The following is a 14,730-nucleotide window of genomic DNA, read 5'->3' as shown; positions in this document are numbered from 1 at the left end:
GACAGTTAAACATATACTACTGCATGCAGGACAATCCTGCGAATCGTCCAGTCCAAAGCAGAGCAGATGTTGACTGTGGCAACCGCCGTGTCCCGTGGGGTTTTACGATATTTTCCCTTGAAGCCATATACTAAAGCTGGGAATGAACCTGTGCGTCCACTGGCCCTTCGAAGACTCGCCTATCTGCGTTGCCAGAGATCATACTCTGAGCTTACCACATTGCTACGTTCTGTGTGCCCCTTTATAGGCCTTGCCTGGAAAAGCTCATTTCATTCGCCAGAATATCGACTGGGATCATGCCCGTTAGCACCAATACTGCCCCATCTGATGTGGTTCTAAAAACGCTACAGCCGGCAAACCGAATTCTCCCATTTCCACATTTGGAAGTTTTCAAGCGTCTCCACCCACCCAAGCAAAGCCTAAAGTAGAATGTGCTGCGCCAGTCTGGCTAAAAGCTCCTACACTCTCCTACAGTGTTTCCACTCACCAACATTCCAAAACATTCTTGCAAATGCTGCAGTGTATTTGCTGTTTTTTTGACATATATACTCTAGGTGCATCCTAAAGTTCAGTTTGACGTCAATTATCGATACAAGGTAACTGAAAGCTGGTTTAGAGACGACCAGATATCCACCGACTTTCACTTTGACGAAGCCTTTCTTTCTATAGTTCATTATTAAGACCGTTTCCGTTTTCTGATCCACCAGGGTCTACCTGGTCTAGGTCCTTAGGTCTTTATCACCCTCACCGTCCCGGACACTTAAATCTCCACATCCTCTGGGTGCAAAACCTACAATTCTCCTCTAGGACGGGAAGGACAAGCCAGCACATGACATTTCGCAGAACGTGCAATATCGAGACCTGTGAAAACCACACTGTGACTACGTATTTTTGGGACCCTTATCTATCCCTTACCAGAGAGTTATCTCTGAGAGGTTACTCTCAACCAGACTCGACAGATATCCAAGAACACCTATGTCTGCCAATGCGCCTTTAATTCGGCCCAGTTGGTAGGATTGAATACGTTTTTTTACTTCCAGTGCTAACACGGCGTAGCAGCCACCAGAATTCGATGCAACTTTTGCAAGGCTCATCATTGTGCTTATTGCATCCATCGCAGAGTGGGCGCGTGGAAACTGATACTGGCGCTAAGACAAACTTCAGACGATGGGTAACATTAGATTACCTTCTCCATCATCTTCCTCATTGTATACAGCAGGCAGACCATTCGATATGATACTGGATTTTCTGGTGGTTTGGGATGCAACACCAGGTTTTGTTTTTTCCACTGGGCAAGGAATACTTATTCTTTTTTTAGGAATGCTTCGAAGGTGTTGGTGAAAAGGTCTAATGTTCATTGCCACATTCGCTGCACAACTGTTTGAAACAGTTCCTTTTACTATTGCAAACTTGCTATTTCTTTGTTCAATCAATCATTAACTGGACTGCTTCCATCACCCATAGGTTGATTCAGATAGCTTTTTCCATGGTCGTACTACTTAGAGACATATAAAACAAAGTGATCAGCATTTGCTTTTACTGATCAAGTGTGACATTGAGTGGAGTATAGTAGTTGTATACGTGAACACTTTTCACCCTCGCTTTAATGAAGCCTTCCGCCGGGTGTTGTATTATTTCCCAGAAAGCTTTTTCTCTGCAAGTCCATAGCGCTTCTGGGTCCGTTTGATCCTTGACCCAAATATGCCACTGCAATTTTCCTTTGAATTTTTTCAGCTCCAATATAAGGCCTCCTTTTTGGAACTCACTAATGCGGCTGACGTGATTTCATAAGTTCTGGGTCTGCCTTCACTTTCCCCCTTTCCTCCTTTGGAGATGATAATAACCTCCAGTCGTATCCTCCTACTATCTCTGGTGAGGTGCCGCCCTTCTCCACATCTTCGTTGGAGGATACACACCATCTGCTCGAAATGGCGGCTACGTGAGATTCGCTGGCAGTTTCAGACGTCCTACTTACTTGCTCAACTCTGTTAGGAGTTGAGTCTTTTCTGGTTCCCTGGTTTCTCTTACGCGAATTACATCCACATCCACTTATGTTGATTGGCTTACTTTTTCGCCAGGTGTCTTCATTCCTCTTTCATGCTAGGCCTTGCCGTACGTCAATATGATGCCGCTTATCATAGCCTTTGTATTCTGAAGTATATTCCAACGCTACTTGATAAATTCGCAAAGTTTACTACCGAATGTGATAAAGGTATTACTTTATTCGGGTAATTGGGCTTCTTTGTTTCCTCATTCCTATAACCCGATGCACTTTCCCGCTTGGAGTAGCACTTTAATTCCCGCCGATTTATGCCAGTAACCAGTTCTACTCCATCCTTTGGACTTGCAACATTTGGTGTACCATTAACTAAGGTTCTTACAAATGAGGCGCCTCAAGCAGCTTGGAAAAATATATAGTATCGCAAGTTTGCTGGTTTGTTGCGCATAGAACATTCAAGTAACCTCTTCGTTCAAGTTCCATTGCTTTTCTTATATCGTCCTTTATTTTTCCCTTTTTCAATTTTCTTGTTACAATTTATTTCCGTTCCAAATATAATCAAAATTCAAATTAACTTCTTAAGATAAAGTAAGGCAAAACTTCTTTATCATACGCAAATAAAGTTCGGAAAATGGTACTCCAAAAAGCTCGTCAGCATGTTCATCCTTCATTTGTTTTTTTTTTCAGAATTTCCTCTGACAAAATGAACAGCGATTCGAGGACATCCGATTCGCCAGCATCAACAGCAGACTCTACAGAATCAACTTCAGTTAGCGTGGAAACTATCGTAGACCTGAATTCATCAATTGATACCAAAATGATTGAGAAACAAACTGCCGCATTGGCAAACAGCACAAACACGACCAACAATAATTTCAACAAGAACAGTCTCACCAACTCTCAAATCTCCATGATATCATCGAACGACCAAAAGGATACGAGTCCGATATACAACAGCCCCGAACTCCTATTAACGGAAAATGATACAAAGCCAGTTTTGGGAACCACTATTGAGGAAAAAGTGCCCCCGAAGGAAACCCAACTTCCAGAAAAGCTCGGCGGACAGGTCCCAGTGAAACGAAAGAAAAGCAATGATTTTCCCAAGCACATCCTTTTTGGGATCATTCAATTTGCTCTGAGTATAGCCCTCGTAGCACTTGGAGGGTTGCTTTTGGTACGTGGTGCGACGTTTGCAACAACTGGTTGCGGAATTTGGTCAGGAGCTATTGCTGCGGTTGCTGGAGCTCTAAGTGTTATAAACATGAGGAGCGCACAGACAGGATTCCTGGCAGTGTCGCTCATTTGTGTCGCTTCTGGAACATTGGCATTAGCTTTGGCTGGTACTGGTTTAGTGCGGGATATAAATCGATTGGAGCAAGAACAGGTGAGTTGAGTATAATTTCAAATTGGATGTTTATTGCAACAAGGCATAGTAGTATTGGAGATCACTTAAATATCTTGCTATTCACTGTCGCGAAAAACGCTTATTCATGCGGCTATGAGTAGCGCCTCTAAATGATTTTAATCGAAATATGGGTGCTATCAACATCCACTGATAGACATCCCTGTACGATTTTATCTGCGGCAATGAGCCGCATTGCGCAACTTTCTGTTTAATGAAAACACGAAAAAGATCAATAGTATCTTAACGGACACTCATATCATTCCATTATGATGTAATTATGTAACCCATGGCTCATTAACATGAACAATAGCCCACCATGTGCGTGCCCATATGTGCGTCGGCCACCTCATATCATGAATGCAGACCCGAGGCGTTGTCTTGAGCCTATCTAAACACTTTCTCTTATTCAAATCTGACGGATGGACTGCTATCAATTTGGTTTTATTTCATACTAAATAAATTCCAACAACCCACCAAAATGAGATAATCAAGTCTTAATTACAACGTAATATATTCCAAATGCCTGCAACACCTCTCCATATCGACGTTCCTCAAACACAGCCCGGGCGCCTGTTGCAAAACGTCCGGCACCATCAATTTGAGGTATTTAATTTAATCAATACTCTGCACTTTACATACATGAATGTAATTTTAATTTAGATAGCTTTTACGGTGCTCATCCGCCGCGTCCGTATATGCACTTGCATTTGCGAAAAGATGGAGTGAAAGCTCGACGCGAATGGCCCAAGTGAATTTGCAATTGCAAACTTAATTGATGTGCATTTCAAACAAAATTGAGAATGACCCCGTCGAGGATGCTTTTAGTGGCGATGATGGCGATTAATATGTACAATCATAAAGTGCTGCAGAAATTATTGTGAAATGCAGTTTGTAATGAATGCAATTTGATGGCGTGTTATGTTGATTGCTGGATGTTTACGAGGTTCACTGGAATTGCTGGTCTGGCCTCCGAGATTCGTTCAAGTTCAACGAAATTGAAAGGAAACTGCGAAATGGAGAGTCATTAAATGTTTTTGCAATGGGAATCTAATAATACATCTGTAATTACTGTAGATTTACATTAAGCTGAATTCGCCAGCAATTGACCGTTTTCGAAACAAATGCGGTTATTACTTTCTTTTCATGAATATTTTGTGTTTCGGCCGAATCCAGCAGATTAAGTCTGGCATAGAAACATTATCTGATTTAAAGGCTCAATTAATTCGTCATAGCCTACGGCGTTCAAGTCGTTTCTCCTCCAATCTACCGTTGCAAAATGGCTGGCCTGTTGCTTTTCCACTAGTGCTATATATGTACATACAACTTATTTATCAGCGACACGTATTGCACTGAAATATCTTGGCCCACTTCCTCCCAAATCTTACTTTAACATTTACTTAATTTGTGGATTGCAGTCTCCAAGTTTCAATTCATCCTATAATGGAAGTCGTATACATGCCTCGGATAAGGATGGATTCACCGGTAACGACCTTTTGCTAACCTAAGAGGGCTAGGATTGGTGCCTGGAATGTGCATACCCCTTCAGCAATGAGTAACAACCAAAGAACCCAAGAATGTTTACCTTCTCCAACTTAAGCGGGAGTTTCAGCGCCGGACGTTGAATATTCTAAGCTTAAGCTAGGTTAGTTGGCTAGGTTAGACCACTCCTCTTCTTGTGGTATTTTGTTATTTTACTCTGGAGAATCTTACCGAAGTAGCACAAGTACGGAAACCTCCATACGCGGTCATTATCTGGAAATAAGTTCCTGGCAGGATTTCCGATAGAGAGACAAAGGGGGCGTTGCATTGCAGACGGTAGTCCATAGAAAGCTTCCTAAAGATTACATCGGAATCTCCCTGCTATTATACTCCTGGAAGCCTGACCTGATACGACCCTAAGGCGATTTTCTATGCAGAGGAGAAAGAGCCTTCATATGAGCAGTTGAATGCAGTCCAGGAGAGGCTTCATAAGGGTAACATTGTAATCATGATGAATTGTTAAATCCCCAGGTCAGCTTTGAGTAGATTGATTGGGAGGCAGGGTTTTAATTCTGTAACGATAACGTCTAGAAGTTTTTAGATTTCTGTAGCTACTGCCGCCTCCACAAAGTCCGTGAAGTTTCAACTGAATTGAGTGATGACATCGTCCTTGAAAGGCATCATTACCTGACAGTCGCTTTTGTGTTGCAAAAGCTGTTTCTTCCATGGTTTGAGAGCCCAATTCTGACCACCTACAACAACCACCTGTCGTTCGACATTGAGAGTATTATCTTGCTAAAAAGGAAATATCTTGAAGAGTACACAAGGTAATATTGACAGCTTTTAAAAGCAATCTTTCTTAGGTACAAGTTAGGATGCCAGCCGCCTCTTAATAAGGCGTCACAAGACTTGACTGACTCCGAAATTGGAAGCGGACAGACAAACGTAATGGAAACCTCATAATGTTCAGAGTAATGTGCGCCATGATAAAAGGAATTACAGCGAATTACAACTGCATCAAAGAGGGATGCAAATGATGATTTCAGAAGTGTATATTTACGAAAGAAATTGCAAGTGGTCACAAATTTTCGATGTTCCAGTTAAGCACGTTAATGGTTGACTTCTTATTCACGAGCTCAAGGAGCAGAAGGATAACCTCACTGCGACACTTAATCGAGAGACGAAACCGACTTCTCGTTCAATTAGAGCGTCATCACCTCTAGCATGAACGTGCTCCGGCGTGTAGTTTCTGTAGAGTGACTAATTCTACTTATCCGAAGTCGTGTGAATTTGAGGTCTTAGAGGGAAGAAGATGATCGTTAAGATTCCGAAGAAGGGCACCCGTTTTTAAGGTTTTGTGAAAAACAAAATCTTATTAAAATCGGTTTACTGTGTGTCTGTCTGCCTCTCACACGCACTCACTCTATGCACGTCTGTGTCTTGGTTGTCTCCGGCTACTTTTGTGCATGGCTTTACGCTAGACCTCACCCGCAAAGCTCCCTCTCTTTGTATTGACTAAAGGCGTTTACACGCCCCTGCCAAGAACATGAGCCCATATCTCCGCGTCGTAAAGTAGTCCGAACCCATTCCAATATGCGGTCTGCTAGATACGCGGCTTAAAGCCGAAATTCGAGCCTTGTCCTCTGCTGTTCTGATTTGCTTGAAAACACTCATCAATTCGTCATCATCATCAACGGCGTAACAACCGGTATCCGGTCTAGGCCTGAATTAATAAGGAACTCCAGACATCCCCGCTTTGCACCGAGGTCCACCAATTCGATATCCCTAAAAGCTATCTGGCGTCCTGCCCTACGCCATCGTTCCATCTCTGAAAGGTTTTCCCTCGTCTTCTTTTTCAACCATAGATATTTCAATTATAGATCAATTTTTGTAAGCTGAAATAGGCTCTGTTGGCTGACAATAACCGTGCGCCGATTTCATCATCATAGCTGTTATAGGTTGTGATTTTCGTCCCTAGATAGGAGAAATTACCAGCGGTCCCAAAGTTGTAGTCTCCTATCTTTATTCTTCCTGTGTGACCAGGGGATCGTACCCCTTGTATTTACGTCAGAATCACGGATCACTTTCTCCAGGGCCAGGTTAAAGAGGACGCATCATAAGGCATCTCCTTCTTTTATTGATATTGTTGATATTGAATGTCTCGAGAGTGATCCTGCTAAGTTTATTGGTCAGGGTCAGTCTAGACAGTCTTCTTAATTTCGGCGGGATACCGAATTCTCTCGTGGGCATGTACACTTTTACCTTGGCTATGCTACCATAGGCGGTCTGAAAGTTGATTAAAAAGTTGATTAAAAAATGGTACAATTGATGTCCATACAACAGTTTTTCCATCGCTTGATCGCGTGATATCTCCCTTTTTATGTATGGGACAGATAATGCCTCGTTGCCAGCCGTCAGGCATTGATTCCCTGTCCCATACCTTGAGCATCAGTTGATGAACCACTTGGTGTAATCCATCGCCCCCAATTTGGCTGTAATTCTAATGGCTCCTTGCGACTTATGATTTTGAAGCCGATAAATTGTACGGACTGTTTATTCTATATTTGGTGGTGGCAGTCAGTATTTGACGCGCCAGGTGCGGTTGCTCCCTGTACTTTTCCAGGTTACAGATCTGTTGGCTCTCCCACGCTTCATTTTTTTGTCTGTGAAATTACTTCTCCGCTCGACGGAGTTCGTGATAAATCTCGGCGCGTGCCCGCATCCTTTGAGAATGCAATATCACTCGGTACGCGGCATTCTTCCGTTCCGTTGCTAGCTTATATTCAACGTCAAACCAACCATTCCGACTCTTTTTGCGACTGGGGTCAAGTATGTTTGTGGCCGTATTTATGATAACGTTCTTCAGGTGATTGTGAAGCTCATTTGTTGATGGATATCTGTTGACTGCGGTTATTGTGGCATCCATTTCTTCCATATATATATTGCGGAGGGCTGTATTATGGATGGCTTCAGTGTTATTAGCGAACGAGATAGTGATCCGAGTTTTGTTTGAAAGTGATTCCGTCTGGAGGGGCCCACGTATGTTTGTGCCTTCCGCGTAAACCAGGTACTCCCAACAACTATTTCTTGTGAGATTGCTAATTGAATAATCCACAGTTCGTAATCATTTTTATTTTCATGTAAGCTATAGTAGCCGATGCATCTCCTGACTACGGACTCCGTCCCTACTTAGCAGTTAAAATCCCCAAGTATGATTTTGATATCATACCTGGACAGGCTTCGAGGGTTCGTTCTACTGCCTCGTAGAAGGTATCCTCCTCCGACTCTGCAGTCTTCTTTGTAGGGGCATGAACGTTAATGAGGCTTATATTTCCAAGTTTGCCTCGCAAGCGCAGAGTGCATAGCCGTTTGCTTATGTTTTCAGGAGGTTTCATTTTTTGGCTGACTAAGAAACCTACTTCGAGCACATGGTTTACTGAATGGCCACTATAATATATGGTGTAGTGGCTCTTCTCCAGGAAAACGGTCCCTGGTTTCCTGGTGCTTAAGGTAATAATTTGCGTGGTCACTTTCTTCCTTGCCTGATGGTGACATCATGTCCATTGTCATCATTTGACCGAACCTGCAAATCACTGGTATTCTTATTGTTGAGGAATTCGTCAAAATACTTAACCTGTCTCTCCAATACATAGACCTATTGTATACCATCGAAACTCAGAGATAATAGATTCATTTTGTTGACTTGTGGAGAAAACTTTCGCGCCTGGTGGGGTTGCACTCTGTACTTCGGCCTTACAAATATGTAGATTTTTTTTCAGGTTTTCAAGGTTTTGTGTAAAGCGAAACCTTATTAAAATCGGTTTACTGTCTGTTTTTTTTTTATAGAAGTGGAAGGGATCGAAAGCCACTAAAACCACATCCCCTCACTTGCTATGCCCCACGGAAATATCTAAAGACTTCACATCGTGGAGCAGATTAAAGCTCCACCGGCTTACTCCTACGGTGAGAATTGTTTTCTCCCTGCCATTTTTTTGTAAGCGCTTTGACCTTCGAAGCTCTTCTTGAATACAGCTTATGGTGCCACTAAATGCATTCCATACTTCTTGGGATTCGAGCATTTCCGGAATGATCGTCTCCACTTGTAAGGGTCTTGTCAAGCTGTTCCCTCTCATTTGCAAACCTTGAATATACGAAGAGTATGTGCTTCGGGTCCTCGTATTTGTTTATACACTCAGGGCAAAAGGAGGAATCGATATGTCCAAAACGATGTAAATAGTGGACATCTCCATGGCTGCGCATAATTCAAAGCTGGATATTTGCAATCAGTATAGTTATAGTTATGTATGCGTCAGCACACATAAAGCATAAAAACAAATTACACGTGCCTGTATCTATTCCGCCAGATACAATAACCTTACACGCGAAGAAACAAGAATTTGCCGCATTTCTGGAAAAATGCAAGCAGCCAGACGCTTAAGCAGCATTTATAAATGCATAAATATCAGAAATCAAATAACATCTCGCCCAGTTGCTGCGAATCACCCGTCACCTTAATTTGTCAATTAATATTGTGCGGAATAAATATTGAAAAAGTAAAACTCTGTTTCATTTATTTTTTGTTGTCCCCGCTCGGAGCTCGGGACTTAATTACCTCGCGTTGTGAGAACTATTCCAACGTTTCTGCCATACCCTGACGTGCGCGCTCTCTTCTCGCTGTCAATCTTCTGCATTATGGTCATTGCGTGGTTTAAAATTGTATAGTGTTCGCATCTCCTCAGCCAAAATATCAATGGGCACCATTCCCGCGACTACGAAAGCTGCTTCGTCTGACGTTGTCCGGAATGCGCTAGCGACTCTTAACGCACTCAGACGATGTACTGAAGACAAATATCTCCTATATGCCTGAGCATTAAGGGCAGCTTTCTATCCACGGTACATTAAGCTGGCTTAAGGACCTTATTATAAACTGTCCCTGCACTGAATTGAAAGCATTCCTTATGTCGAGGGTGATGATAGCACAGTATTTTTAGGTACCACCCTGCCACCGAATACCTGACTACTTAGTTCATAGCATCCACCGTTGATCGCCGGCGCGTAAACCGTATTGTTGTGTGGACATGCTTCCTACTTCCTTTACAATTAGGGGCAGCCTGTTGCATATAATGCGCTCCAGCAACTTCTTCATATTGTCTTGCACTTCAAGCCGCATTCGGTATTCCGTCCAGCCCTGGTGCTTTTTTAGCCGCCACCTTTTCGCAGGCAATAGCAAGCTCATCCTCAATTATACTTGGGATATCCTTTATGAGATGGTCCCTTTCAATCGCAATAGTGCATTTGCTTTGCTGTAGTAATCGAGCGGTCACTATTCTTTGCAATAAAACTCTGCATTTTATCTGCGAGGCCCTGCTTCCTTTCAACTTAGCCATTTCCGCTCTATAAGCTCATCCCCACGTATGTTGGCGTCTTCGCACAGCTTATTAAAGGAACTCCATTTACTTTCACGGATCGCTTTCAGTAGCTCTTTTCGACTAATTTTGTACCTCGCATTTCTGTTTCTTCTTTTCTTCTTCTCTTTCTTCAGTACGATTTCCTTGGCATAGAAGCAGCGCAGGCTGCGACCATGTTTCTGACAATTTGCTTACATTTTTGTCTCGCTGCACCTGTTGTTGTGGAACTATCCTTAAATATCTCGACGACTTTATGTCTTTCGGACGCTCTATTCTCCTGTTCTCCACTACACTAAACATTACAGCTTGATGGTCACTATGCGTGTAGTGTTTACTAGCTCGCCCGATAATGCCCCTCATCAATGCACTGCTTACGATTCTTCTTTTTCGTTTTTCCAATATTATCATAGCAAGAACAATGTCCAGCGAAGAAAAAGATTCCAGTAATGTGAGCCCCCTCTCGTTAGAAACCTTGCTTCCTCACTCGGTTGACATGCGTGTAACGCTAGTTCATGTAACATTCACTCATATTTCACGCTTGTTACACTTGCCTGAGCGCATCAACTATAGACATGAATACCGTTAATTTTAGCTCTTACCAACCCATTACCAGGCGAACGAGTATCTTCCTGTCATTAAAATTGCGCACTTTCCACTTTTATCGGTGGGCTATACCGCGTTATCTTTCTCTCTGTATGGTTCGCTAATAATCGCCACTCGCTCAAAAGATGGGATGCGACCTCATAATGGTTGAGATTTATCTGAATAAATGTCATTTACTGTTTGGTTTTGGTTCCCTCCTAGACAACGAGCATTTTCCACTTCCCGCAGCGTGGCCCTTATCATCAAAATCTCCATCTTTACACAACATGCATTAAGAGTCTTTCCCACAACTTCGTGTCAGCTGTCCTTTTTCGCCACACCGCCTGCACCGTTCAGACCTATCGTGCTTGCTTGTGCAAGATCTGGCTATGTGACCGTACTTCCGAGATTCAGAATACATGGCAGGAGATATTTTCTCCCGAATCCTACAGACAACCCATCCGATCTTGAGTTTGCAGTTTTCAGCAACTTGTTTGCCCAAAAAGCTGACAAGCTGATGATTACCGTTTGCGTGCCGCAAATTTTTTATTACGTCGACATTACCATCTGGAATTTGAAATTGCCGTACTCCTGGTCATGATCTCGTTAAGGTCCCTACACTCCACAGTCATCTCGTGCGTTGCCTCGCTATAATTTCCTCATCTAAGGATCTACCAGCCAAGTTCTGGTAGTTGAGCGTCCTGTTTGTCCTGAAGCTCCTGGGGTAGCTCCCTCATCTGTGTTTTCTGATCCGCGTGACATTGTCTCCCAGGTCGCTTCGCTTCGGATCTCCGTTGACCTTCCGCTGAATGTCAGCGTAAGTGAGTTAACCTCTGCTTTCGATAACAATTGCATCCGGGCTGGGCTTCCTTCTTTTTACATGTTTCTTTGACTTCACAATTGTCAGTTCGTCGAGGAACCACCTTAATTTAGCGATGAACATTATGATTCAGCCCGAAAAATTCGCAAAGCGTGTTTAGGGTATTACTCATCTCCTCAGTACTTTCGCTAGGACTGCATCAATTCTCCCACCGTTTGTATGCACCAATTTTTGCTTGCTGGGTCCGATACAGCCTTTGCAACTATCAATATCTGGTCGTCCATCCGTCTTCATGGACCTGGGTGGAAAGGGTAGCATTTTACCACTTCGGGAAAATTGCCCGCTTAAATATTTTTAAAGAAGAAATACATAAAAACATTTATACCTGAAGCGTCGAGCATCTGGTTTCCTGACTTGTTTGTGCAATCGCTTCTCCGCTCGATGGAGTTCGTGATAGGTCTCAGCACATGCCTGTCTTCCTTGGATTTCTGGGAAAGTAATATCCTTCCGTTCCGCTGCAAGTTTACCATCATCATCAAACCAAATAAGTTGGTAACCATATGAAAATGTCCCTCAGTTTGTAGTGAAGGTCAGTTGTTGATACTTCATATGTAGGACATCTGAAGTCTACAATTACTGGGGCATATATTTCACTTATCGAGGACTTTATTATTGATTGCTTCACCAATTACTCTCTTGTCAGGCGATTTGATGTAGTGATGTTATTGAAGCCGGAGAACCATGTCAACGAGTTAGTGATCCGAGCCTATATTGGTCTTCCTATATGTTCTGACTTTCATAAGGGCTAAAAAGTAGCGGTTTTCAATCAACACGTAATTTGGTTGAGAATGGTCCCGTCCGAAAAGACCCAAATTTGTGTATGGTATGATTTCTATACCATACCTGGGGCAGGCTTCGAGGTGCTCCATTGTCTCGCAGAAGGTATTTTGCTTTGACTGTCTCCTGCAGGAGCATGGATGTCAATGAGACCGATGTTTTGAAGTTCGTCTCGAAAGGATAAAATTTATAGCTGTTCGCTTCTTTTTCCTGACTTTTCTTTTGGCTGACGAGGAAACCTACTCCGAGAACATGGTTTATTGAAGAGCCGCTGTAATATATGTTATAATCACTTCCCCCAACCGTCCATGTCCAGCATATTTCTCGTAACGGAGTGCCATAAATGAGGACAGGGTATCACTTAGCTCTTCATTAACTCTTATTACGGGAGGGAGGGGATAGGTTCGTTGTGTATTCAATCCGGCCCGAGACTCCTTTTTGCGACTTTGTGATGGGTAGTTTTTCCAAAGAGACCCTACACTAACCTTCAACTTGGAGGACTAATTGACATAGTTTATTTTGTCTTTAGACGTGGGAGACTCACCTTCATCCTTCTTTGTCTGTAGTTTTTCGTTAAGAAAATACTTCCAGCGGTCATCATGTGGAGGTAGGGATAAAATTTGGTAGAATTTTTAGTTTTGATTTAGCAGGAGTTTTCCAAGTTTTGGTTCCATTAGACACCCTTTCACTATTACCCCCAGCTAATAAGAAGTTATAAACAGGAGTTTACACACCTACAAGTTTTCTCAAATTTTGTTTATACCCGGTTCAGATATGAGGAGGGCCAGATTCTTCGTACGATCCACTTTCAGGAAAGACGCTTTGGTATGAAAAATGCAACTAAGTGGAAGAGAGAGGAGAGCAACATGCCTCCTAGTATTGCTTATGGCATGTTCCTCATATGATACCAACTCAAGCACGGAAAGCCTAGGAAACACCTGGCAAAGTACAGCATTGGTAGATTTATTAATTTTACTTTAGTTTTCACATCACTTTCAATAAATCCAAAGAAGCAAATTGTTTCCTTTCTCTTCTCTGGGCATAAACTAAATGACCTTTACCCTGCTATCGGCAAATCCATTTGGCACTTTTAGTACTACTCAATAGTATGGTCAAATCAATTCAAATTGATTCAAATCAAATTGTGGATAGATTTTCGCATTAAATCTTTTCGCGACCCGAAATTAACTTGGCAAGCCAAACGCAATGTTATTGACCTCCTCCAGTCCGTCAAAGACCTTGCCAGATCGTCACCATTCAATACTTTCAACACCGTTTCGATTACTAGCAAAGTCACGTTCAAATTAAACCCTCTATTAATTGAAGCTATATTGATTCATGAGTCAGTACTATCTTCGTGAAGCCATGATTCGGTGTTTTATTCAGTAACAAGTACGATCTAGTATAGACGCTCAATGCATGCCAAGTACAAGAGAAAGTCATTTAAAATATATTTTTGAATGAACACTGATAGATAGATAAAGTGGTTTTAGAACTATACGTATACATATATATTGGAATTTTATTGCAACATTTCACACGAGTGGAATTCATAAACACCCAATCCCTGATATCGAGTTCTTCGTACTTAAATTTATCTAAAAAGGATTAGGCCATATTTAACGTCGATGAATCAACAGAGAAAATTGAATGAATTCGTAAAAATGAACTTCTTTTGATCAAGGTCTTTCCGCTCAAAAAATTCAATCCATTTATTCTGTTGCCCAAAAAGCTACTCCTAGAAATGAACCTATTTTTAATAATTTCTACGAAGGATGAAATGAAGTACACATGGAACTGATAAATCAATAATTTAAAATTATAAAATTCAGTAATGGGGTAGGTAGTTAGGTATCATTGGCCGCTCCGAAGAGCCCAATTAGCGCTTTGGTGCGCCGTTTTGATGCCACAAACTCCTAAGACCGTGACTGTTGTTATGGGAGCAAGGAGGCCGAGTCGAGCCGGCTCGGATCTTCAGAGCCAGCCCGTAGCATTCACAAAGGAAAGCAGCTCGCCGACCCTGCAGTTAGAAATCTTTCTGAGGTCCCCAAAGAATGGTTTACCCAGAGTCCGCAGCCTGACTCTAGCCAGAGCTGGGCAGTCGCAGAGAAAGTGCATGAGGGTTTCCCTTCTTTTTCCGCATCTTCGGCAATGCGAGTTGTAGGGCATACCGAGCCTAGCGGCATGGTACCCTATGGGC

At 42.5% G+C, this 14,730-nt stretch overlaps 1 protein-coding gene across 1 annotated transcript in view; it reads left to right on the top strand.

The window, feature by feature from the left end:
• The window catches only part of LOC119656524, a 151,192-nt gene that overhangs the window by 54,469 nt on the left and 81,993 nt on the right, over nt 1–14,730 (top strand). Inside the window, exon 2 of the mRNA XM_038062872.1 lies at nt 2,687–3,383. Within this exon, the coding sequence (XP_037918800.1) occupies nt 2,703–3,383 (681 nt within the window). The 5' untranslated portion in view covers nt 2,687–2,702. The remainder of the gene's footprint in view (nt 1–2,686; nt 3,384–14,730) is intronic.

The sequence above is a fragment of the Hermetia illucens genome, chromosome 5, assembly GCF_905115235.1.
Source record: "Hermetia illucens chromosome 5, iHerIll2.2.curated.20191125, whole genome shotgun sequence".
Lineage (NCBI taxonomy): Eukaryota > Metazoa > Arthropoda > Insecta > Diptera > Stratiomyidae > Hermetia > Hermetia illucens.
The sequence above is the reverse complement of the archived record's forward strand: the minus strand, read 5'-3'. Positions and strand labels throughout refer to the sequence as shown.